The sequence below is a fragment of the Brachionichthys hirsutus genome, chromosome 8, assembly GCF_040956055.1.
Source record: "Brachionichthys hirsutus isolate HB-005 chromosome 8, CSIRO-AGI_Bhir_v1, whole genome shotgun sequence".
NCBI classification, from domain to species: domain Eukaryota; kingdom Metazoa; phylum Chordata; class Actinopteri; order Lophiiformes; family Brachionichthyidae; genus Brachionichthys; species Brachionichthys hirsutus.
Genome location: NC_090904.1, coordinates 13503978 through 13526589, shown reverse-complemented (window position 1 = coordinate 13526589; position 22612 = coordinate 13503978). Strand labels below are relative to the sequence as shown.

The 22612-nt window shown below is 45.2% G+C and overlaps 3 protein-coding genes and 2 non-coding genes across 5 annotated transcripts; 1 reads left to right on the top strand and 4 right to left on the bottom strand.

Annotated features, from left to right (window-relative positions):
* Positions 1-593: 593 nt before the first annotated feature.
* Positions 594-2224, bottom strand: LOC137898337 (musculoskeletal embryonic nuclear protein 1-like). Its single transcript, XM_068742364.1, has 3 exons — positions 2036-2224; positions 1783-1906; positions 594-1143 (listed from the first exon to the last, which is right to left on the bottom strand). Exons 1-3 carry the CDS (start codon positions 2042-2044, stop codon positions 1028-1030), a joined length of 249 nt encoding a protein of 82 aa, XP_068598465.1. The 5' UTR covers positions 2045-2224; the 3' UTR covers positions 594-1027.
* A 2614-nt stretch (positions 2225-4838) lies between these two features.
* On the bottom strand, positions 4839-9509 carry stimate (STIM activating enhance). Its single transcript, XM_068742363.1, has 8 exons — positions 9302-9509; positions 8368-8416; positions 8181-8276; positions 7986-8107; positions 7538-7650; positions 7064-7141; positions 6830-6973; positions 4839-4952 (listed from the first exon to the last, which is right to left on the bottom strand). The coding sequence occupies exons 1-8, from the start codon at positions 9507-9509 to the stop codon at positions 4839-4841; spliced, it is 924 nt and encodes a 307-aa protein (XP_068598464.1).
* On the bottom strand, positions 5821-5893 carry trnar-acg (transfer RNA arginine (anticodon ACG)). The gene has a single exon. It is a non-coding gene; the product is annotated as a tRNA-Arg (tRNA).
* trnae-cuc (transfer RNA glutamic acid (anticodon CUC)) lies at positions 6282-6353 on the top strand. The gene has a single exon. It is a non-coding gene; the product is annotated as a tRNA-Glu (tRNA).
* Positions 9510-12473: 2964 nt separating the features above from the next.
* Positions 12474-21390, bottom strand: sfmbt1 (Scm like with four mbt domains 1). The gene is made up of 20 exons (XM_068742636.1): positions 21365-21390; positions 21188-21282; positions 20742-20985; positions 19748-19836; positions 18790-19042; positions 18435-18532; positions 18196-18297; positions 17766-17925; positions 17571-17653; positions 16921-17047; positions 16332-16445; positions 16125-16167; positions 15965-16032; positions 15728-15867; positions 14901-15010; positions 14327-14502; positions 13554-13732; positions 13192-13416; positions 12704-12832; positions 12474-12614 (listed from the first exon to the last, which is right to left on the bottom strand). The coding sequence occupies exons 1-20, from the start codon at positions 21387-21389 to the stop codon at positions 12474-12476; spliced, it is 2601 nt and encodes an 866-aa protein (XP_068598737.1). The 5' UTR covers position 21390.
* Between the last annotated feature and the right edge of the window lie 1222 nt (positions 21391-22612).

Genomic DNA, 22612 nt, shown 5'->3' with positions numbered 1-22612 from the left:
CAAGATGCACCTGAGGAAACAATCCTTCTCCCTTCCCCCGTGGTTGGAGCTTCCAGGTGGGCGATGGAACGGGTGGTCCAGTAGGGCCAAGGCAGCCAACCCATCCCAGAGGGGCGCCGCACAATCAGATGCTCATTCTGGACATCCAGGACACCGTTTCGGACCGGGGTCCCTAGTTTGCCTCCTAGGTATGGAAGGCGTTTTGTTCGGCACTGGAGGCCACGGTCAGTCTTTCTCTGGCTACCACCCACAGACCAATGGCCAGACAGAGTGGGACAACCAAGACTTGGAGGCAGTTCTCTGGTGCATCACCTACCAACATCTGGCCTCTTGGGTCATCCCAGCTGCCCTGGGTGGAGTATGCACGTAACTCCCTGTTCAGCTCTATTCCCCATGCATGGCTTCTCTGTGTTTCCAACCTGCCTTCTTACTAGTGCCATCAGTCCAGGAACATCTGCAACGAGCCTGCCAGGTTTGGCGTGCGAGTAGGGCTGCCTTCACATGCACCGCTGTACGGAGTCAGTGATTGGGAGACCAACACCGCTCTCCAGCCCTGCACTACCAGAAAGTGTGAGCTCCCACTCCACTCAGTCAGCAGGGAAGCTATGTCAACCACACTGTTGACATAGAGTCGACTTTATTCTGTTTGGGTTACACTTTACCTACATTTCACATGCTAAATATATTCAATACATTCAGCCAACCTAAAACTGTGCTTATTTCCCTTTAAGATAAACAAACTCCTTAGGAAAAGCCTTCAGGAATTTCTCAGCATTGGTAAGAAAATCATTTACATTTCCTGAGCCCCATTAATCCAAACCTAAGATGAATCTTTGATGCACGTATTGTGAACATTACAGAGTATAGAACGCAGTAATGTCAACTTGTACTACAGCTAGCACAAGCTCCACCCATTTATAGATGGTGAATGCCACATCATGCAAACCATTTTATCAGCCCATCCATGAGACTCAGAATGCCCACAGCGTGTGGGTCTTCTGTGAGATGCTTCTATCCTGTCGTGGGGCTACTTGCTGAACACGCTAGCACCGGGACCTTTGGCAGGTGCAGGCTTGTCCAGGGAGGTTTCTGTCCCCGTCCTCACCCTACTGAAGACAGATGGAGCCACTTTGCCAGCGCGTTCTAAATGCAGACATAAATACATCTCATTAGAAAAACAGCTTCTTATCCTCAACAATTGGCAGGAATTTCCATTTGGGATTTAAGTATGACAGAAGGGAAGAAACTTTACTGCAACAACTGAATTGTGCCGCTTCATCTTTATTTTTAAGTTGAGGCCCTTTTAGAAGACGACTCCAGTCAATTTCCAATTTCAAGAATCGGGATGTCAACTTAATTCCCGCTGCCTTGATCCCTTATAATTACTCACTTATCTCTTTGTATTATCTCAGCGTTTGTAAAAAGCAGTATTTAAAAGTCATTTTGATTCAGCAAGCGGTGACCCTGACCTTTGAGTGAATTCTTACCACAGGAACAGTGTACCGTCACATTGAAAGATTCTGAATTCCCATTTAAACAATTTTTTCTTTTATCTTATCTTAGATAAGCAAAGTTTGGGTCAAGCAGAAAAGGGTAATGCTGGTTGAATGAATTCTTACCACAGGTACGTGTACTGTCACAGTGAGGCAACACTTGTGTGGGTGGGTAACAAAGTTGAAAGGTAACAAAAGAATTCTGAAATCTGAATTATTATTTTTTAAATACACGCTAAGCCACTAAATAAATATCAAAAGCAGAACAGACTTGTTATCGCTCACTCACCACACTCAGCCATGACCTCATAGGTTTTACTCTTCACTTCACCCTTCAGTCCCAGTTTGCCGCGGGCTCCTTTCAAGTCCTCCTCCTTCATTGGGGGACGCTTCTTCTTCTTCACTTCAGCTGGCTGAAGGACGGAAGGAAAGAAGGCAAAGGTTAATGATAAAAAACAAGGATAGTAAAAATGTGTTGTCACAATTTTTGCACCCACTTTGCTTTTTGTAACGACAGCAGGATATGACTGGATGTAACATACCTGTGACATGCTGCTGGAAATCTGCGCTTTGATTCAACTTGCGCTCTCTTCTCGACAGTGACGGCCTTGCTGGTTACTTTTCCAGTGAATTTCTTTGTCTCCCGTTGAGCCTGAAGGTATATATAGTCCTGGATCAGGCGCAGCGACTCAGTCGGGCCCCCGACCCGCTGCCACGCTCTGCCTGTTGTCAGTGTGTATTATTAGGTGTGATGAGAGGGAGAGTGCAGCTGGATTGGGTCTCCCAAGTCTTACGATAAGCTTACTGCCCGACAGCTGATATTTCTGGACACAACACAAGTTTGTCCCCCTCCTCCACTGTTGTCCCCTTGTCTTGTTTTTAAAGTTGTTGAGAGGCGTGATGCGAAAACGGGTATCAGAGGTGTCCGCTCATTGGTCCAACTTGGGTTAAGGCAAAATATGTTAATTTTAGCTCATAATCCAGGATGCATTTTTGCATTCATACTTATTACTGGAGTTTGGGTTTTCTCTGGAGACATCTGCACCGTCACTCAAATCTGTGGTTTGTTTTCCCAATCATAGTCGTTTACTCGTGCAATGAACCGTGGCACATTTAAAAATAATTTAATTGTTGGCCTCATGGGCGTAACACGGTTCTCTTACCAAAATTCGATTTCTACTCTAAATTCCAATTACACAATGCAGAAACAACTAGAAAGACAATCAGAGACTGCAGACCCTCGCCTCCAATAGACTATTGGATCTTGTGAGACAGTAAACAGGGCTTCCGGATCAGAGGGGCCAAACCTGCTCTAGCTTGCTGCTCCGGAACGTACTACAAGACTCCTTCTGGACTCTTTTTCCCATCATGCCATTCGTGTCCCTCCCTCTTAAAGTGGCAGCTTACAGCACAGGCACAATTCCAGATGTAAAAATAATTCTAGAATCTGGATCCAGATCCGGATCAACGGCATTCTCGGGGAGGACCGAGCCACGGACAGAACCTTGCTTGTGTAAAAATTTCAAGTTAATTGGGTTACTAGTTTTTGAGTCATGCGCTCGGACAGACAAACAAACAGACAGACAGACAAACATACAAACGCACCCAATTGCAATACCCTCGCCTCCTCTTCGGCGAGGGTAATAATACAAACGATACAAGGGGGGGGGCTTTCAATAAAGTGTTTCACATCCCTTATTGGTAAAGCATTTATTATTATTTACCTCCACCGCCTCCCTTTGCAGTCATTTAGTAGTTTTACTTTCCAAAACATGAACATCCCTCGTTGATCCAAGTGGAGCTGAGATTTACCGCCACTGTCGTTACACTTTTCTACTTTAAAACGCAGTCCTATCCAGCAGTCACAAACATCGTCATGAAAACATGACTATTAGACTATTACATAGTCATCAGTCGCAGTTTACGCCACTCTCCCTTTAAAGAGGACCAGCAGTCACACCGATGACACACGCTTTGACACACGCATCCAGCATACGCACAGAATCTCATTCACCCACACACTCTCTCCCGACTGTCTGGTCCACAGTCACCGAACAGTTTAGAGGTCTATGAATGTCACATTCTTAAAGTTAGAGCGTGTGGAGTGCTGCTTCGTGTCATGTTATTAAATAAACAACAACAACAACAACAACAACACCTGCTGGTCATTACACTCAGGCACATTATTGCAAAAAAAAAAAGAAAAAGGAACGCAAACAAACAAAAGTAACGATTAAATTAAATGAATGAGGAAAATGTGCAAAATGCAAAAACAAAAATCTGACCTTGAAGGAATAAGGTTTTGGAACAAGCATAGTTACCATTTTGGCCCAAAAATACACATATTAAAAATAAAAAATACAAAATCACAACGTAAATCAAGACAAAAACCGTACAAACACACACGTCACACAGACAGGGCATCACTTAAAGGGACAAACACAAAACTGACTGAGTTGTTTGCCTTCCTGCTGATTTTCTGCTTGACAAGAAGATAAAGTAACGTTGAGTCAGTACCAACGTGAGTCAGTACCAACGAGTCAGTACCAATGCACTCCTTTGACACGCGTAACACTACGTACAAGATATAGTAGTAAAGAGTGTAACTCTGGGCCTGTTAGGAGTTTCATCAACACAGTGATTTCAGCATTCTGACGTGACTCTCCTGCACTTCTCGGGCATATCTCATGATACCTCCTCAAACACACACACACACACACACACACACACACAGGCTATGTCGGTACGGCTGCATAAGAAAAGAAAGCACATGGGAAGTTCATATGGAATCTACGTCAGGAGTACAATCACTTCAGACATGTTATAGAACGAAAGCAGCTTTGCTCGGATGGTGCTTGGTTCGGCGGTGGCTGTTTAGGTTTGTCCAGCCACTCTCATCCGGGACAATTGCACCGATGCACATAGCCACTGAACGCCAAACAGTATTAAATGTTTCTCCCGTTACACTTGCAAAAAGGACGTAACAACAACGTTTGTTCATCGCAGGACTCTTCATCCCAAAAACAGTAACAGTGATGCACGACACTCGCCCCAGGAGTGCCGTCTAAATGCAACGGTGACCTGAAAACCCTGCTCAACGGCAGAATCTACCCCCCCTCCCCCAGTGTGTTACATTAAATTCCTGGTTAGACACAGTTGATGAAGTCCTCCAGTCGTCCAGGTCGAAGGGAAGTCAATTACAGGACTTTCTTCTGCCATCAAAAGAACAGCCGACTTCTCAAAATATTCATCAACTCTTAAGGCTGATGCAAAACCTGTAGAGGTTTGAGGGATGTCTTTGCTAGCCCGTGAGCAGCCAGACAGCGATGAAGCTAGCCACGCAGGTCAAACGGGGATCCCCATGCGGAGCTTCTTCTTCTTTACCGTCTTCATCCCAGGGAGTCGCCGGACATCGTCCTCGTCCGACTCGTCCATTTCATCATCCGCTGAGAAAAGGATCTAAAGCAAAGAAGGAGAAAAGAAAAGACAGAAAACTTAAGGTCAAGCGGGCGGGACATATTCAGGATTACATGATAAAAGTTTCAATTCACAATCAGCTTTATTGGGCAAGTTTGTGCACACAATGTGACTCCAGTTTAACTTTCTCACAAAATATAAAGTGCTGGGAAATTTTAATGAACAAAATCTAATTAATTGCAGTTTAATCTGAAAGGTTTGCAGGCCGTTATTATTTAGAACAGGGGCCCACAAACGTTTTTCCTGTGAGGGCCACATAACTTTTCCCTTCTCTGATGGAGGGCCGGGGTCAGTTTGCACAGGAAAAGTGTACAAGCCTCACTGCCGCGCGGTTTGACAGCTAAACGCTTATCAGAGTGATCCACCGAGGAAAGGTCCGGCAGTTTTAGAAGAAAAGGTTCTGCAAAATTTACCAGAGGTGCTGGATTATGGATTATTGTGTCTAGACATTTATTGAATGAGACATCAAATGTCCCAACTTGGGACATTTTTGCTGGACAGAGCATATAGCATGCATTATGGTGTGTGTGCTCTCTCTTGTAATTTAGACGGATAATGTTTCACACTATCAGGACATTTTCAACAGAGAGAGAGAGAGAGCACAATGAAGAAGTATTATCTTAATGACTATCATCAAGATAATCTTAGGCGTATTCATTTGTACCCATCAAATTAAGAAATGTAATGAAATAACAAGTAAAAAGGGTAAACTATTTTTTTTTAAGATAAACATTGTATGGGGTCAAATTGACTCAGAGGATAAAAGGAGGGTTAAGCAATTCCAGCATTTTTTCTTGCTCCTCTTGATTTACCTCAATGATTTATAAAAAAAAAAGAAAAAAAAAGGACACGAGCCAGCCAGGAGTCGAACCTAGAATCTTCTGATCCGTAGTCAGACGCGTTATCCATTGCGCCACTGGCCCGCTGTGGCAGAGAACTGCAGCTGCTCAAAGGAATAAATGTCTGTCGCGGCAGCCCCTCCCTTCCTCTGGAGGCGCGTGAGGCGGAAACACGACGCCGCTTTCGCCATTGAAATGTTAAAAAGGAACAAACGTATGGACAACTCCTTATTTACAGTTACGTTAAATCATTTTACTCACCGCTATAGAAATTACTACTGTCAGTTTATTAAAGCGGTATTTAATCTAAATTACAGAGAAGCAATGGAGAGGGATTATTATAAACAAAAACAACAAAAAAGTCTCGCTAAGAATTATGTATAGTTATATATATATAATTATATATAATTATTCATATATACGCCACTACAGAAAAGGACGTCTGAGAACCTCATCATCACACCCGCAGCACTCCCTGGTGGTCTAGTGGTTAGGATTCGGCGCTCTCACCGCCGCGGCCCGGGTTCGATTCCCGGTCAGGGAAGTATTTGATTTTTAATATTTTTTTTTGTTCATTTGTCTGCGAGGGCTCCACCAACCGAACCACCACAATAAAAGATAACAGTTTGGTGTTTTTAACTTATTATTTTTCTATGTTACTGCCGAGATCGAAACATTTATTTGGTCAACAGAATAATTGAGTTCATGGTGGACAAGCGCTTTATCCATTTCAATATTGACCAAATGTTATAGTATTGAAAAATAGCCAGAAAACATTTTTGGCTGAATACTATCAAGCTGCCCGTTGATATTTTGGAGAGCAAATGCATGTACTTCACAATTATGTGTATTTGTGTGTTGTTTCTCCATAATTAGGCGATTCATTCTTGACTTAAAGGAAACAAAATAAATGGATTGAGCCCAGACTGACCTCGACCTGTGATACTTAACTTCTAATTTATTAATGAGTGATAGCATCCATGGGCCGTCCTAAAGAAGCCTCACGACGGTAAAACTCACTTCTGATTCAGAGTCGTCATGGGACATCGCTCGTCGGTAGCGGACCTTGCTGCTTCCCCGTGAATTCTCCTCTCTCTCCTCCACCTTTGCTTTGGTCCTGTGCTTCTTCATTAGGAAATTATCAACCACCCAGAACATGAGGGCCTGAGCAAAACCAAACAAAAACAAACGGATGATCATTTAGAGCGCGGATAATTAACAGAAGTTAAAACCGAAGGTAACAAGTAGACTCACGTTGACGAAGAATGGAACGATGAGCATCACAATGGCCAGCTCCAGGTCAGGATTCTTTATGGGGTTGAGAAGGGCCAGCTGTAACACATGCATGCATAAACACACACACACGCACGCACAGCAGCACAGATAACTAGCTTCACACTGGGAAGTGAATTCAGTGAAATCAGTAGGGCCACTAACAGCCTGCATCTATTAAAAGCAAAGACAAACTCCCACTTGAGCACAATTAGGATGAGTACAACTACAAATCTAATCCGTAATCTAAGGAGGGTTCAGTAGGAGAATTGGAAAAAGCATTATCCATGGACAAATGAAGAAACATAGGACATAAGAATACTTAACCACACAAGAGAAAAACTCTTGAGCGTAAAAACTGATTATGCTGCAGTCGGAAACGAGGAATAATAAACGGTGAAAAAGGCTTATCATCACCGATTATTTTCAAATCCCTATCATCTTGTTTTTCCTGACCTTTTTCCACTGCGGGATGAGGAGGATCAGCATGATCAGCACCTTCTCAAACATCATGATGACAATGTAGAGGATACACTGACCCAACCATGCTGTGCACTGCACTGGCTCTCCTACACACACACACGCACACACACACACACACACACACACACACACACACACACACACACACACACACACACACACGCACACACACACACAGGAAGGTAAGACGGACTACTGGGAAACAACTGGCTGAGGTATTCAGATATGCAGCACAGTTCATTTCCAAATCTCACATTCGCGTTTCAGTTACACAAACCGTTCTGGGGGACATGAAGAAGACGCCGACCAAGTTCCTAATGACGTTGCACCACTGCAGCACAGACAGCAGCCACTGCCCTCTATTGGAACTTACCGCCATTTTAAGAATCGTCCGGTCGCACAACTCGTACGCAGTCCTCACCGTATTCTCCGAAACGCAGAGAGTCCCACTGCCTCCATTCCACAACAGCGCTGACGGCCCTCACGCCAGCATAGATCAGCAACATGCCCACCGAAGCATCCAATAGGAAGTTAATGAGGTATCTGGGAAGGACAGACGGGCGGTTATAATCCACCGCTCAACGACGGGCAGCGCTCTCGGGTCGGACGGACTCACAGTGAGCAGGGATCTTCCTCCGTGAGGCCTGACAAGTAGACGTTTGCAAAGTGGATGAACAGCATCCCGATGGCCTGCTTTGAGGTGTCCAGGAACCTGCAGGGAGGAGGACAGTCGATGACACTGCAGCAGGATGCATTCGATCCCCTTGCAGAGGAATGAGTATCGGCTCGCTCCGCTGGCTCACCAGATTCTCCAGGGTCTCCTCTCGTGTTTTGGCTCCCTGAAGCGTTTCACTGTGGAGGATGACGGATGTTACAACATATCACTAAAACAAAACACAGAATCACAAATAATGTCCTTTAATTTATTTTTAACAACGTTACAACTCTACTGTGAGTTGTCAAAGGTCCAGCCCGCATTTTGGTAACTTCCTATCGTCTATCTGTGATTTAGAAATGAATGTTTGAGCAGTTATTTTCCTTTCCCTACAACATGAGTATCCGGTGGGGGATCAATAATGGTATCGGGTGCATTTAAGAGGGGCCATTAATTCAATCGTTTGTTTCCTAAAAATAATATTGATAGTGGAGAATATATTAATATTATGAAGAAAAACATTCTTCCTTTCGTTCGGGACAATTTTAATGATGATCACACACGACCAGAAAGTTAAGGTTCCATGGACTTATTTTCTGTGACAAACCCGGAAAGAGTTATTTAGTTATTATTTATTTTATTAATAGTGTTATTATCTATTTCCTGACTTTTTTTTTCTGTGAAGAACAGGTTATTTGGTGGCTGTCTGGAAAACAATAAATGTTGAGGCCCCCCTGCCATCGCCACACTTTTCCTGTACAAACCGACCCCGGCCCCCCATCAGAGGAGGAAAACTGTACGTGGCCCCCCTCACAGGAAAAGGTTTGGGGACCCCTGAGTTAAACCCTCGCAAGTGAAATTGATTAGTTGAAGCAATGTAATGTTATTCACAGAGGAATAAGAAATGTGATGAAGATCATTGACGTAAACGCAGCAGCTGCGATGTGAAACAGAAACCCTGTTTTCCTTTGATTCTTACATCCCAGCTGTGATCAATACAGCGCTTGATTAGCAGAGTGACGCTATTGGACAGTTCCGGGTCCATCCGCAGCTGGAGTGAAACATCTGGCACACATACTCACGCATCAGCGTGCTGAAAGCCACCATGGCGAGGAGTCCCTGCAGAAAGATGCCGAAGGAGTCCATCAAGGCGCCGTTCTCGCAGCCCCGGTTGTCGGTCCCTGCCGCGGCGCTGGAGGACGCGGACGTGTTGGAGGACACGGCGGGCAGCCTCGCCGGAGCCGCTCCCCCCAGCTGTGTGAGCATGTTGACGCCGCTGACGGCGTCCATGAGACGGAAGAGCTGGATGAGGCGGATTAATAAAAGCAGTCGCTTGTTTCGCGGAGACCGCGTCGCTTCCCGATCCTCTCCCGGTCAGCTAATCGATATGCTAAGATGGGCAGTGTTCCGTGAATGATGGCGGCATCCTCTTCTCTCCAGACTTTCACTCATTCTCGTTCAGGGCTCCATGGAGCAAATCTCTGTTTGTCATAAGAGAGTGCTGAGCTAACAGGGTCAGTTCTCATAACCCAGTGCTAAGCTAACAGGGTCAGTGCTAAGGTGACATGGTCAGTTCTCCTAACCCAGTGCTAAGCTAACAGGGTCAGTTCTCCTAACCCAGTGCTAAGCTAACAGGGTCAGTTCTCCTAACCAGTGCTAAGCTAACAGGGTTAGTTCTCCTAACCAGTGCTAAGCTAACAGGGTCAGTTCTCCTAACCAGTGCTAAGCTAACAGGGTTAGTTCTCTTAACCCAGTGCTAAGCTAACGGTGAGTTCTCCTAACCCAGTGCTAAGCTAACCGGTCAGTTCTCCTAAACCAGCGCTAAGCTAACAGGTCAGTTCTCCTAAACCAGTGCTAAGCTAACAGGTCAGTTCTCATAACCCAGTGCTAGGCTAACAGGTCAGTTCTCCTAACCCAGTGCTAAGCTAACAGGGTCAGTTCTCCTAACCCAGTGCTAAGCTAACAGGTCAGTTCTCATAACCCAGTGCTAAGCTAACAGACCCATGTTTTCCCCTTTTGGCGTTGGAAAGCGGTGCACCGGCTACCCCTTCACTTCGACGCGTGTAAAAACAGCCTGTCTGTTAGAAAATCGATTAATTGCAGACCCATAGCTTTCGTTCTGCTTGCAATCAGCGGCTTCCGGTCCCAACACTAGTCGTGCCCACTCATGTTGACAGACGCCTTGTCACGTGACCTGCGTAGCCATTGAAATGCATGCTGGGAAATAGGAAGAACTCAGACTCATGTAAAAGCCATTGTTTACTTTATTAATAATAATAATAATAATACATTTTATTTATATAGCGCTTCTCTTAGAACTCAAAGACGCTTTACAGTGTACATAGTAAAAACAATAAAATAAAACAAAAAATACAAACAATAAAAATGTGAACACGGATATAGAATCAATAAAATTCAAACAGTAAAATAATACATTAAAAGTGAACACGGTTTAAGCAGTCAATAAAAATTCCAACAGTGCAATTATACAGTAAAAGCAATGTTAAACAGATATGTTTTAAGATCTTTTTTAAATGAATTTAGATCCGGGCAGGCTCGTAGCAGTTGTGGGAGTGTGTTCCAAAGTGTGGGTGCAGCAATGGAGAAGGCTGTCTCCCCAGGTTCGGAGCTTGGTCCTACAGGGGAGGGAGAGGAGGTTGGCGTCTGCAGAGCGGAGGGAACAAGATGGGGTGTGATGGTGGAGCAGATCTGTGAGGTAGGGGGGGGGCAGATTATGGAGAGCTTTGAAAGTGATGAGGAGGACTTTGAACTGTATGCGTTGGGGGACCGGGAGCCAATGAATGTTTTTAAGGACCGGGGTGATGTGTTCACGGGAGCGGGTGTGGGTAAGGAGGCGAGCAGCGGAGTTTTGAATGTATTGCAGTTTATGTAGGGTTGTTGATGGTAGTCCATAGAGAATGCTATTGCAGTAGTCGATTCTGGAAGTGACGAAGGCATGGATCAGGGTTTCGGCGGCGGAGAAGGTGAGTGATGGACGGAGGCGAGCTATGTTCTTAATAATTGGAATCTTCACTTTTCAGCATCTCGTCAGTTTTTTGTTAAGAACAGGTTGTTAAAAAATCTGTTAGATTGCGTGAGAATACCGGAAAATAGAGGCAATTGAGTAAACACACAACTCATAGAATTTACTTACAAAATGAAGCACATTACAGTAAATCACAACAATAGGAACTGGTGTTAAAAAAAACGAGAAAATAAGCGAAAACACCGTTTTATCCCACAAACGCATTCAATAAGACTACTCTCATTGAGGAAAAAAAAAAGCCAATTAAATTATATTAAATGAAAAAAAACTAGATTTTAAAACATACACCTCAAATGAGAATTTAGGCCCATCCTGTGCGAATACCGTATATTTATGGCATTCAAACAATGTCAACGCAGAAAGTTAATTGCTCAGGGTTTTTTTTTTCATCCTGCTGGCGTTAGAAGAAATTTGATTATATATACATTATATACAAACATGAAATTGCATACCAACATACAGTGCATGGTTTTGCTTGTGCTTATACAATCATTGCACTGTAGGCGGCTCTTAGTTTTATAATTGCAAATGGTGTTAGTAAAATCATATTAGTCACCCTTATTCAACTCAACCGTCACCGGTATGTCTACGACTAATGCCTCTGGCTTTCATAATGTGAACTAATTGTTTCTCTGCTTATTTAATGGTCCAAATGTCTTAGAAAATCTTAGAATACAAAACCAATCAGTTTGAAAATGACTCCCAATCTGTTGGTACTCAAAGACGCACTTCTGTAATGAAACTGAATTCCGAGTGGGCAGTCATCTATACCAAAAGTGTTGAACATTCTGCAGCTAAATGAAATCATTAGCAGACAGGTTGACCTCATTTTTGCTGATATTTGCAAATGCCGTCAAGCAGACACTAAATGTTTTAGTATGAAAAAAAGAAAAAAACGGATTCAGTGGCGTTCCCTTTAAAATGCGTTGATGCAGACTGGAGGTCATTTATGGAACTACAAGAAAATTGCCTGAATTAAGCCATCTTTCATTCCCTCACTGTGCCTCTCTAAAGAGTACCTGAAGTGTTTCGGACCCTACAGTAGCTCCTCTGTCATTCTTCTGTAACAGGAAAATGGTTCTTTACGACACATGTCCATGCTTGTATGGCATTATGTTTTTTTTGCAGGATTCTAAAGGATGTCCACTGTAAAGACGAGTCAATACATAGAGCAGTACGTAATCATGTTCATGGTCATTCCCCAAGAGCTACGTGGCAAACTGTTGATAAAACGCCAGCTTGACCCTCTCAATGTGGTGGCACAGCTTGATGGCTGGTCCTAGCTTCAGGTCCATACACTCTTGCACTGTTGGGAGGTTCAGAAGTAGCAGCGCTTGTCCATCAATTTCCTATTTAAAAATAAATAAATACGAGATGCAGATTCTATAATTAGCTTGAGCTAAATAAAAATTGTGCATTGATGTTTTGCATTTCTTACCTGATCCAGAAAGATCCGTGCAAGAGGTGCACAGTCGGTGGTCCTGATGAAGCGAACCACATCAGTAACACTCCATTCCAACGGGCTGGTGTCCAAACACAACTTCTGAGGAGGCTCATTCTTTGAAGTCTATAAATACAGACAAGGTGACTCAGACAAAACTCCGGCAGAAGTGGAAAGACTCACAGGTGATTTTAACCCTTACGATCAAAGGTAAGACAGGGTTATCAGGCCAGAATATTTCTTCATATTCTAATATTTTCACTCATAAATATCCTCCAAAACCTTTACCTTTTAATGAAAACATTCAAAACATGAAAAAGTGGATTAGCGGAGGGAAAAATAAGATGCATTTGGTGGAGCAGGCAGAAGAATGGCATCTAAAAAAATTGTTTATTCATTACAGAGTAAAGAAAAATAAAGATTGGCTAAACAAAAATATATCCCAAATGTTTATTACCAGTTGAAAACGTTATGACTTTCACTACCTTTGGCGACGGAGGGCGGTTCTCATCGTCAGAGAACGACGGGGAATGGGGTTTCCGGCGCCGGCGCGTGGGCCTCGGGGTCGCTGGAGGGGAGGGAGATGGCGTGGCGGGCTGGGATTTTCCAAATGATTGCTCAGAATCATCTTGGAGATCATCCTGCAGCTCTGATCCAGAATCTTCACTCAGGGAGTCATCTTCATCCAGATCCTCTTCTTCTCCACTGCCCTGGGAGCCAAACAGCCCATTAGCACAGTTTCACGTAATCGGCGAGGAAGAATCAAAAGGTAACCAAGTTTGTTTAACAACGATACAATTGACGAGTCGTTTTCTATTCTGCTTAGCGACGAAAACAAGCGTCTTACCTGTGGAGACCCTGCGGGCGTGTTGTCCACTGAGGCTGAGGAGCGCCGTTTCTTGTGAACAAAGAGCTGCTTCCTCCTCTTCCTCTTCCTCCCTCGTCTCTTCACTCCAGCCTCAAGGTTAGAGTGGCCCCCAGGTGGACGGCCAACGCGTTTACACTTTTTCTTCCCATAGTAATACGCTGGTGAAAAGACGACATGCATTTCATATGTCTGAGATATTCATACATTCATGAGTTTAAAAAGGAATCAATCAGATTCGAATACTTCATTCAAATGGGAAAAGCACACCTGTGCAGAATATGTGCTGATTATGTAGCCACTAGTCTGTTGCGTTCAAATAGCCTATTTCTTAACTCCAACAATGCAGTGCAGCAGCAAATCGACATTGACGAAAAAGAGAGAGGCCTATTCTCACATTTTCAGCAGATTGCTCCGCTCACTTTCTGCCAGTGCAACATTATTGGAATTTCTAAATCACAAACTCTATCCCTGCTGCTTCACAGAAATTTGGAATTCATTATGGGGCCTTTATATACTTGAGGTTTTCGATTCAGGGGGAAACAACAAACAGAAAAGTGTTGAAGGAATCTATGAGGAGAAAGGAATGAGCTTGCTGTTGAAACAAAATTCAAATTATGTTTGGAACCAAGGTCAAAACTGCAGAGTAAAAAAAAAAAGATATCTGAACAGTCGCAAATTTAGCGACGGGATGAGAGGTTACGTTTACGGCCTCCTTAGAAGATGACTAAAATGATGATCTACAAACCACTTACTGTATTTAGTCTTTGTGAGAACAGAGCAGTTCTCCGAGCAGCCCTCCAAAACCATGCGTGGACCGAACAGGTTCGGACAGCACTCAAGTTTGATGCAGGTTTTCCTGCAGAAGTCTGCCACACGGTCTGCTGTGCGAACTATTTCCACGGTGGCCCGGTAACTCTTTCCCTTGTATCTACCATATAAAGAGCAGCAAGGTCAAACGGCAAGTTTAAAGATAAATTGTTCATATCTTTACACAACATCACATTGAGTAGATTTTCAAAACTAAAATAAAGACAAAACATACGAGTCTCATTGCTCACTAAAGCTTCTATCATACTGATGTCTGCACTGCTTGACCGGAACAAGCAGCATCTTCTAATTATAATCCCCATGTCTGCTTTAATTACGAAGACAAGGGGCCTGGTTTTGGTGTGCAGGTAACTCTTTCCACTTGGGTGTTCAAGTTCACATTGAATCCAGGATGTCTTAAAATAAGCCAGCTGTGAATACTTCTACTACTCCTGCAGGTTTTCTACAGAGCAGAATACTTTGAGCTGAGGATTTAACAGTGGGGGGGGGGGTCCGCACTTTGCTTTGAGAGTCTCTCCGTGGCCTTGCCAGCGGCTCTCCTGGTCCAGCTGCAGCTCTTTCAGCACACGGCTGGGCTTGTATGCCGAGTTTATCAGCAGACCCAATACCTGAATATGACATGAGAGACAAGAATTGCAACACTTAAATGTTACCTGCAGGTTAGAAGGTTGGGACATAGTTTTTTTTAAAGATGCATATGTACATCAGAACTATATTTGCTTTAAGACAGAGCCTGTATTTATCATTGGTGATTTCATACAGCATGCAAACATTAAGTATTCAAAATGACAATTCTAACATGTGACTGTTTATCAAGTGTAATGTTTACTTTGTTCGCCGTCTCATTTGCTTTTTATCACCGAAGGCAAAGTCCAGCTGGAGCTCAATGCAGCTATTTTGAGCTTGAGCTGATGCCGTGAGGACGGTTCAATTTATCCTCTGGGAATCAATAATGCCTACTTCGTTATTGCTGCCATAAAAAGCTGAACCCCACGCAGTAGACCTTCATGTTGGCGTTTAAAGGGACAGTAGATTATAAGTTTGCTTTAAAATGTCTAAAAACGACTGGAATGATGTAAAATATTAAGTTATCCTGAATGTCTCACATCCCTTTTAGCCCATCTAGATGTGGTGGTTTAGTTTAACAAGGTAGACAAGACCTCCCGCGCTCCGATGCTCCTTCATCATGCCATCAAACTCTGTCTCGTGGTACTGGTTTGACCCCGAGCGACAGAGAGCTCATAATGTGTTCTTAAGGCTTGAGGGATGGCGCCCGTTCTCGGTGCTATTTCCTATACTGCGGTAAACGAGTGCGACAGCCTCACCTCTTTGAGCACGAGGACACAATTTCCAGGGCCAATCAATTGAGGCAGTTCTGCAATGCGTCCCTTGTTAAGGTACGGCCCAGAAAAGCAGCGGTGGTTGAAGTAGATTTTGGGACAGCAGTATTTCCCGTTCCCCTGGCCTGCATGCGGATGCGAAAGAAGACGATTAAGAACAGTCCAGTGATTGAACGGCGCATAACTGGAATCCCTCGATGAGATCGGAGACGTGTCCCTCACCCGTCTCTGACTGGCTGGCCATCTGCTGCTTGACAGTGTCGGGTGACGATGACTTGGGTGGGATTCGGCTGTGAAGAGATGAAAACTGAACAATCAGACTTGATCGATTCAAACCGACTAATAAATAATCCGGCAACCGCAGCCTTCATCTCGTACTCACTGTTTCTCAGGCTGCACAACGGCAATTTTCTTGTCTTTTTCAACTGAAGAACGAATCAAAGAGAAGAGTGACGTATCCACGGTCAGACACACACACGACAAACAGACAGCATCTATCACACAGCGTTGGTGGCATCCTTTTTTAAGACGGACGCGTAAATGCAGCGGTGCGGTGAGAGCCCACTCAGGTGCTGCCGATGCCGCTTACCTGAGGGTTTGATGGGGTAGACCAGCGGATAGCCATTGGTCTCGCACCAACTGACGGGGAAGATGTCGAGGGAATCCACGTGGACCATCAGCTCCGGCATGGGCTGCTTCAGACCTGCATGTACGACACACATGAGAAAGCCACTCACAACACGAACCGCTGCAGCCGCCGCAAGGCTCATTCTGATCAGCCGATCCGTCGTCACACAGCCCTTAAAGCTTCCTTTCAGTTCCCCCTCGTCCTCGTTTCAATGAATGAAAGCTTGTACATGCGCGTCGCTGTGCAAAGACAACATCTACGCTTACATTTGATCAGAAATTATGTTGCATCTACGGCATATAGACAGCAAAATGTCTAGAATCCCAGAATGTGCCACTGTCGATCAATTTGAGAGCCGCTTTTATGGAGTTTTAGGAGCGAGTAGCAGAATATCAAAAAAGACTGACATCTGCCTCTCTAACTGAAAAGCATTAGAAAACTCCACCTTCTTTAAACTAAACAGTAGGACTGTGGAACCAGGTCAGATCCACATACCTACCTGACTGTGGGACATGTATACCACAGATAAGATTCGAGCAGCCTGTCTCACCTTCCAGACTGAGCCAAAGGATTTGCCCTTTGACCCTGGTGACAGTCGCCACGTGAATGTTCTCAGGAGACAGCGGGTTGACGGCTTCCAGTTTCATAGCCACTTTAAAGCTGTGGTCACACTGCTCCTGATAGGGTTCACAAGGAGGGGAGAAAAATAACGATGGTGCGACTTTTACAATGCAGTCAATGAAACCAGTAAAACATTGAGATACCAGGAGATACAGAAGGTATCAGACTCTAGCAGGGCGGCAGCGTTCACCGCAGGAGAACCAATCATTTTCTGTTTTATTGTCTAGACACAACTGCATCCGTGACATCCAATTACACACTGAACTAAACCTGAATGCAGTAAAAGGTTTATTTCACTTCAGTAAAAAAAAGCTAAACTAAAAATAAAAGATCTATTCAGTAGCTGGAATGACTGCTTGAATACTAAAAGGAGGCTTCAGCTCTGACAGCTTTCTAATGGTGATTAAAGTTGTCTTCATTAACAAAGGCACAGCAGAAATATAATAATACGAGTCTAAAACAAAACTCAAATTTAAATATCACGTTGACAAGGACTAATGGAGAGCTCGACAGGCCGATTCTTTAACCGAGCGACCAGCGGGTCTGCCCAGCATCTGAGGCCTGACTGAAGGGACTTACGGTTGGGAAGCAGTGTTGAGGAGCCGCTTCGGCCTCGCACTGTTTCAGGTAATCTGCCCAGTCAAAGTCTGGACCCTGGTATCCTGCACACAGAGGAAAGCAAAGAAAGCGTCGACAACAGAGACAATTTAACAAAGGCAAAGGAGAGGAGACCAAATCTGGTCCGAAAGGGACGACATTCGACAGAGTAACAACCTGGTGGGGGGCTGAGAGGCAGGCCATTTTTAAGGCTCCATTGAGCAGGGAATATTCCCGGACTGTCCTTGTGGCATAGAAAGCACCTCCCGACACCGTCCGACTCCTCTAAACCGGAAAGGTCATCGATTGTCACCAGGAAGTGTTGGTCGTTGAACACCTGGAGAGGAAGGAGCGGAGGTGATTTTGGAACACTTGCAGACAAGTGTCCCCCATATATTTTGTTTCAAGGAGTCACACTACGGCACTGTGATTAAATATACAAAACTGGAACTGCAAAGACTAGACTTGTGAGAAATCATTTGTCAGGTCCAGAAGTAATTAAGGCTAAGCTAGGGCATGGTAATGAAATTTGACAGCTAAGGCCAATGAATAGCAAACAGGAGAGAAATATTGCCACGAAGGACAGTTGGTTAATAAACTGCGTTACCTTGGTGACAGTCGCAGCCCTGATGGAAATAGGAGCAGCAGGGTCAACAGCCTCCAGTTTCATTCCCTCTTTAAAACAATGGGCAGAGACGGCAGGCTGATCCTGAGACAAACACACACACACACACACACACACACACACACACACACACACGCGCGACTGTTTCAGCGCCCAGACTACAGACGTTTTGCTTCACATATCATCATGATCAAATCAGTAATGAGTGTGGATGGCAGTACCTTATTGAACTCTGCGGTCAAACTTTCATCCTGAGGCAAGTCACTGATCCTCTGTCGTACCTCCTCCCACTCCTCCTCCGTCCGCAGGGTCAGCAGATCTGAAACAGATGGAGGAGAAACTGCTGCTAGAGCCGACCCTGACATCCCGATCGCTGCTATGACTTCACTGTTAAATAATGAATGAAAACTAAGAGCTTTCTTAGTTTCTTAGAGCTACATTTGATTCTTCATCTGCCCCTCCATCTGAAAGGATTATTCCTGCACGCTTTGGTTGTAAACCTCAACATCTACATATCATCTCCTCCTTCCTTTTCTTTCAACACATAAAAATCGGACCCGCGTCAGAGCAACTGACCTGAGGGAGGCCTGAGGGGGCAGCCGTGCTCCTTAGCCCAGCCCGGTGGGTGGAGGCGTGGGTTGAGGTAAAAGAGCCAGAGGGTTGCGGGTGTATCTGGGAGGCCCTCTGTGCCTACCAGTCGGAGCTTCAGCCGCCCTCCAACATTCTCCTCCACCTCAGCGGCCCAGGCCAGGTCCAGGTCAGCGCCGTCCTGGAGCTCCAGATAGCAGCCTGCGCGCAGGAGCTCCACCGGGTCTCTCCCATGTTGGGGCTGCGGGAGGTAAAGTGGGTGGAGTTAAATGGAAAGCAGGAAGCACAAACACACGTACACAAAAGCAAATCAGCACACGCCATACCAAAGAGAGGAATTTGGACTCAGACAGAATTCACTGCATGACTAAGTGACCGAGCTCGAGCGCAGGAACTGAAAGCTAATGGCTCGGAGGAATTTCACAAGCTGCTACTACATCTCGTTTGCTTTTGGCAGCGCAGTATAAGTCGAGCCTTGCCTTTAGAAGGAAGGCCTGGGGGCTTTAAGCCAGGTCTGCATGCAAGACTTCCTTATAAATGTAAAATCTAAGAGTCAAAATGGGCTTCACCAACTTGCCAAAGCTTTGAACACTTAAATCAAGAATACAGTGAGTAAATACCCAAAACAAAACACGACTGTGTGTGTGTGTGTGTGTGTGTCTGTATGAGCACTGCCAAGTCACTGTTGAAATTCTCCTCCTACCTGAGGGTATAAACTGTAATTTGCTTTTTATAATGTCAGTCGTATTTACTTAGTGTAACTCACAACGGTCTGACTTTATGATGGCAGTCTTAACGTTTTCATTTACAGCACGTCGGCTTGGTTATAGTTGTAAAATGAATCTGGCCCTGCCGATAGAGGGGATTGTTCCTGAGACTGGAGAGAGAGATAAGAGGCGACCGCCTCACCGCCTCACTGTGATCAGCTTCTACTCTCCGTTCTTACCAGTTCCAGAAGGCTGGCAGGTGCAGTGCAGTCCTCAGCCAAGGCTTTTTCCAGAAGGGCCTCCCAGGCCTGATGCTTCTCCCGCACACCTGAGATGGATCATAAATGCTTGTTTAATGGGTTAATGACACAATCAATTGAGCTGAGGATCAAACAGAACAGAGGAAACGCAAAGACTCGTCCAACGAGTGCTTTAAACGCTTCAGCGGATTCGGGTCTTGGCTAACGTTAGCCAAAGGCTAGTGAATTCATGCCTTACTCCAGCATCATATATTGTATGGTTAAGATTAAAGAGGCCTGTAGGATTATGTCGGTGTGATGAAACCCGATGTCCCACTCTGTAAGGATTTTAAAATCAGTGCCGGCCTTAGTCGACTTCACGGCATCAAGCAAAAAAATAAAAATAATAGCAACTGGAATCAAAAGGTTTTTTCCTTTTAAACATCTAAAAAGACTTTCACATTCAGAGCAGCTAAGTTTAGTGTTTTAAGATGCTTTGGTATCTCATTCTATACGTTTCATTTGTTTCAATGAGTTGCACATATTTAGGTATCAAGTACCGATTATGTCCCATAATCCTAAAAAAAAGAGAGAGAGAAGGAAAACAAGGACATTCCCTGAGCTGTAGCATCGAACAAAGTCCTGACCGTTGTCCAGAAATGTCCAAGACGTATGACCGAAGACCGTTCAGGGACACTCTCTTCTCCCACAATGCATTCCTTCTCATACGCAACACCTGGGTTTCGACTCTTTTACCATGAAAACGCTCGCCTAGCACTTAAAACCATCCATAACCAACAGCTGTTATGACATTTCCTGTTAAGATGGGCGAATCCTTCCCCAAATTTAATCCCACCATTAAAAAAAGCACTTTAAAGTCAAATGCAGGACAAAAAAAAAAAAGAGAGAATGTGCCGGTCGGTCCATTAAGCTCACAAAGGAAAACCAAATCTGAACCAAATGCATTTATGAGTGAATTCCAGCACCAACTCACCCTCCGGAGCTCTCATGGGCTTCCCGTGCTGGCGGCTCCATCCCAGTGGGTGGAGGTCTGCCGTCATGATATCGCACCAGAAGTCTGCGTGCCGGTCGTCCTGGTAACCCTCATAGCGCAGCAGGAGCAGCTGGCCGCAGGTGGTGATGATGTTGGCCACCCAGTAAGGACCGTCAGCCTCCGAGCGCACGCGTACCTCCAGCTTCATGCCTGGGTTCAGGCCCGTCTGCAGGCCCTGGTCCACCTGGGGCAAGGACAGAACCGACACTCGGCGTCAAAGCGTCGGAATTTACAAAAGCACAGAGTGAGTCGGAGTCGTGCCTTCTCTTTAACGAAAGACATTACGCAGCAAGCAAGTCAGCTGAAAATAAAAAAGGGAGCTTCCAAAGATGATTCTCATCATCACAAGCTGCTGTGTGGAAGCTGTGAAGACCGAAGACACCCACGTGCTTGAAGGCGTGATGGGGCACAGACTGGGCTCCAGTCTCCTCCAGGTAGTCGTCCCAGTTAAAGTCAGACACATCTTGAGCAGAGTCTCCATCTGGAGAAACACACACACACACACACACCTGTCAGAAAGTGCTTTCCAAAACATCTTATTCCGTACACAGACCATTTCTTACCGCACTCCGGTGACTCCCGACTCATGCTGGCGCCCCCCCCCCCTCTAGGCCAAGACTAGCAGCTCTGAGGAGGAACAGAGGAGGAGCGTCATTATCCAGCAGGAGAAAATTAATCAATACCGACACATCCAACACATGTGATCATCTACACTAAACTGGGGACGATCAATGATCTCTGAACTCTTGGCTGCTTGCAGCGGCTGTTAGACGAGTACATGCGACGCCTCTGCTCCGTAAAAACGCCCACTCAGCATTTAACACGTCAAACCGTAGCAGCAAAGATGGACACCGAAACCAGGAAGCTGGGATCAGGATTGGTTTTCTGGCTGAGTAGCATTACAACAGTTCACCACACGACATCCATCCGCGAGCAGCTACAGATGCGATTATTATTATTATTGCAACCTTGCTGCTAATTAGCCACGATAGCAACCTGCTACTTCAGTCCAAGGTGCAGGCAAGCACATCATCTTAAAAACCCTGCAAGGCCGAAATTGAACGCGTTTGCATTTGGATGTTTTTTTTTCCAGCCATCCAAAAAATCAAGGACTCCGGAGACCTCAATAATAAAATAGTTCAGAAAGCCTTGGCTCTGGGTTTACAGCAATATCCAAGCGCTTCTATCACGAGAAGCGGTGAATAAAGTCCCAAGTTCTACCCGCCATCTTCGGCATTCCTTTGAGCCGGCGCCTCTGCAAAGCACCAGATGCTCTATGAATATGAACCCACGCTGGTCTCATCCAGCTCCACCTGCGCCTCGACATGAACGCGGCCACGCGTCACGCCGACCTGCAGAGCTGCGGCTGAAACAGGTTCATGCAGACGAGAGAAAGAGCATGAATGAGAAAGAGCGGCGTACGAGATGAGATGCGGGGTGTCGCTGCTCTGTCCCGCCGGCTCCATTCAGCTGGCCTGTCAGGCTCGTCTTTGTCACGTCTGACATCTCTATTAAGACCGGGGCCACTAGCAGAGAGCCCCCCCCCACCCCCCCCTACCCTCCTGCGAACCGGACTGTCGCTGCGACCCCTGTGCTCCGCCGGGATCAGTGCCACCTTTCACCCGCGACCCTGCCTCAGACACATACATACACGCCAGAGGGCTTTATTGTCCCTGAGGTGGGGGGTGGGGGGGTCACCCTCCAAACACAAGAGTGAAAAAAAAAGAGCAGCAAAGGAAAAGGCACAAACTTCAGCGACGAGATATTAGATCGGTTAAGAATTCATGGTGGGATTTTAATTTGAGATTGTA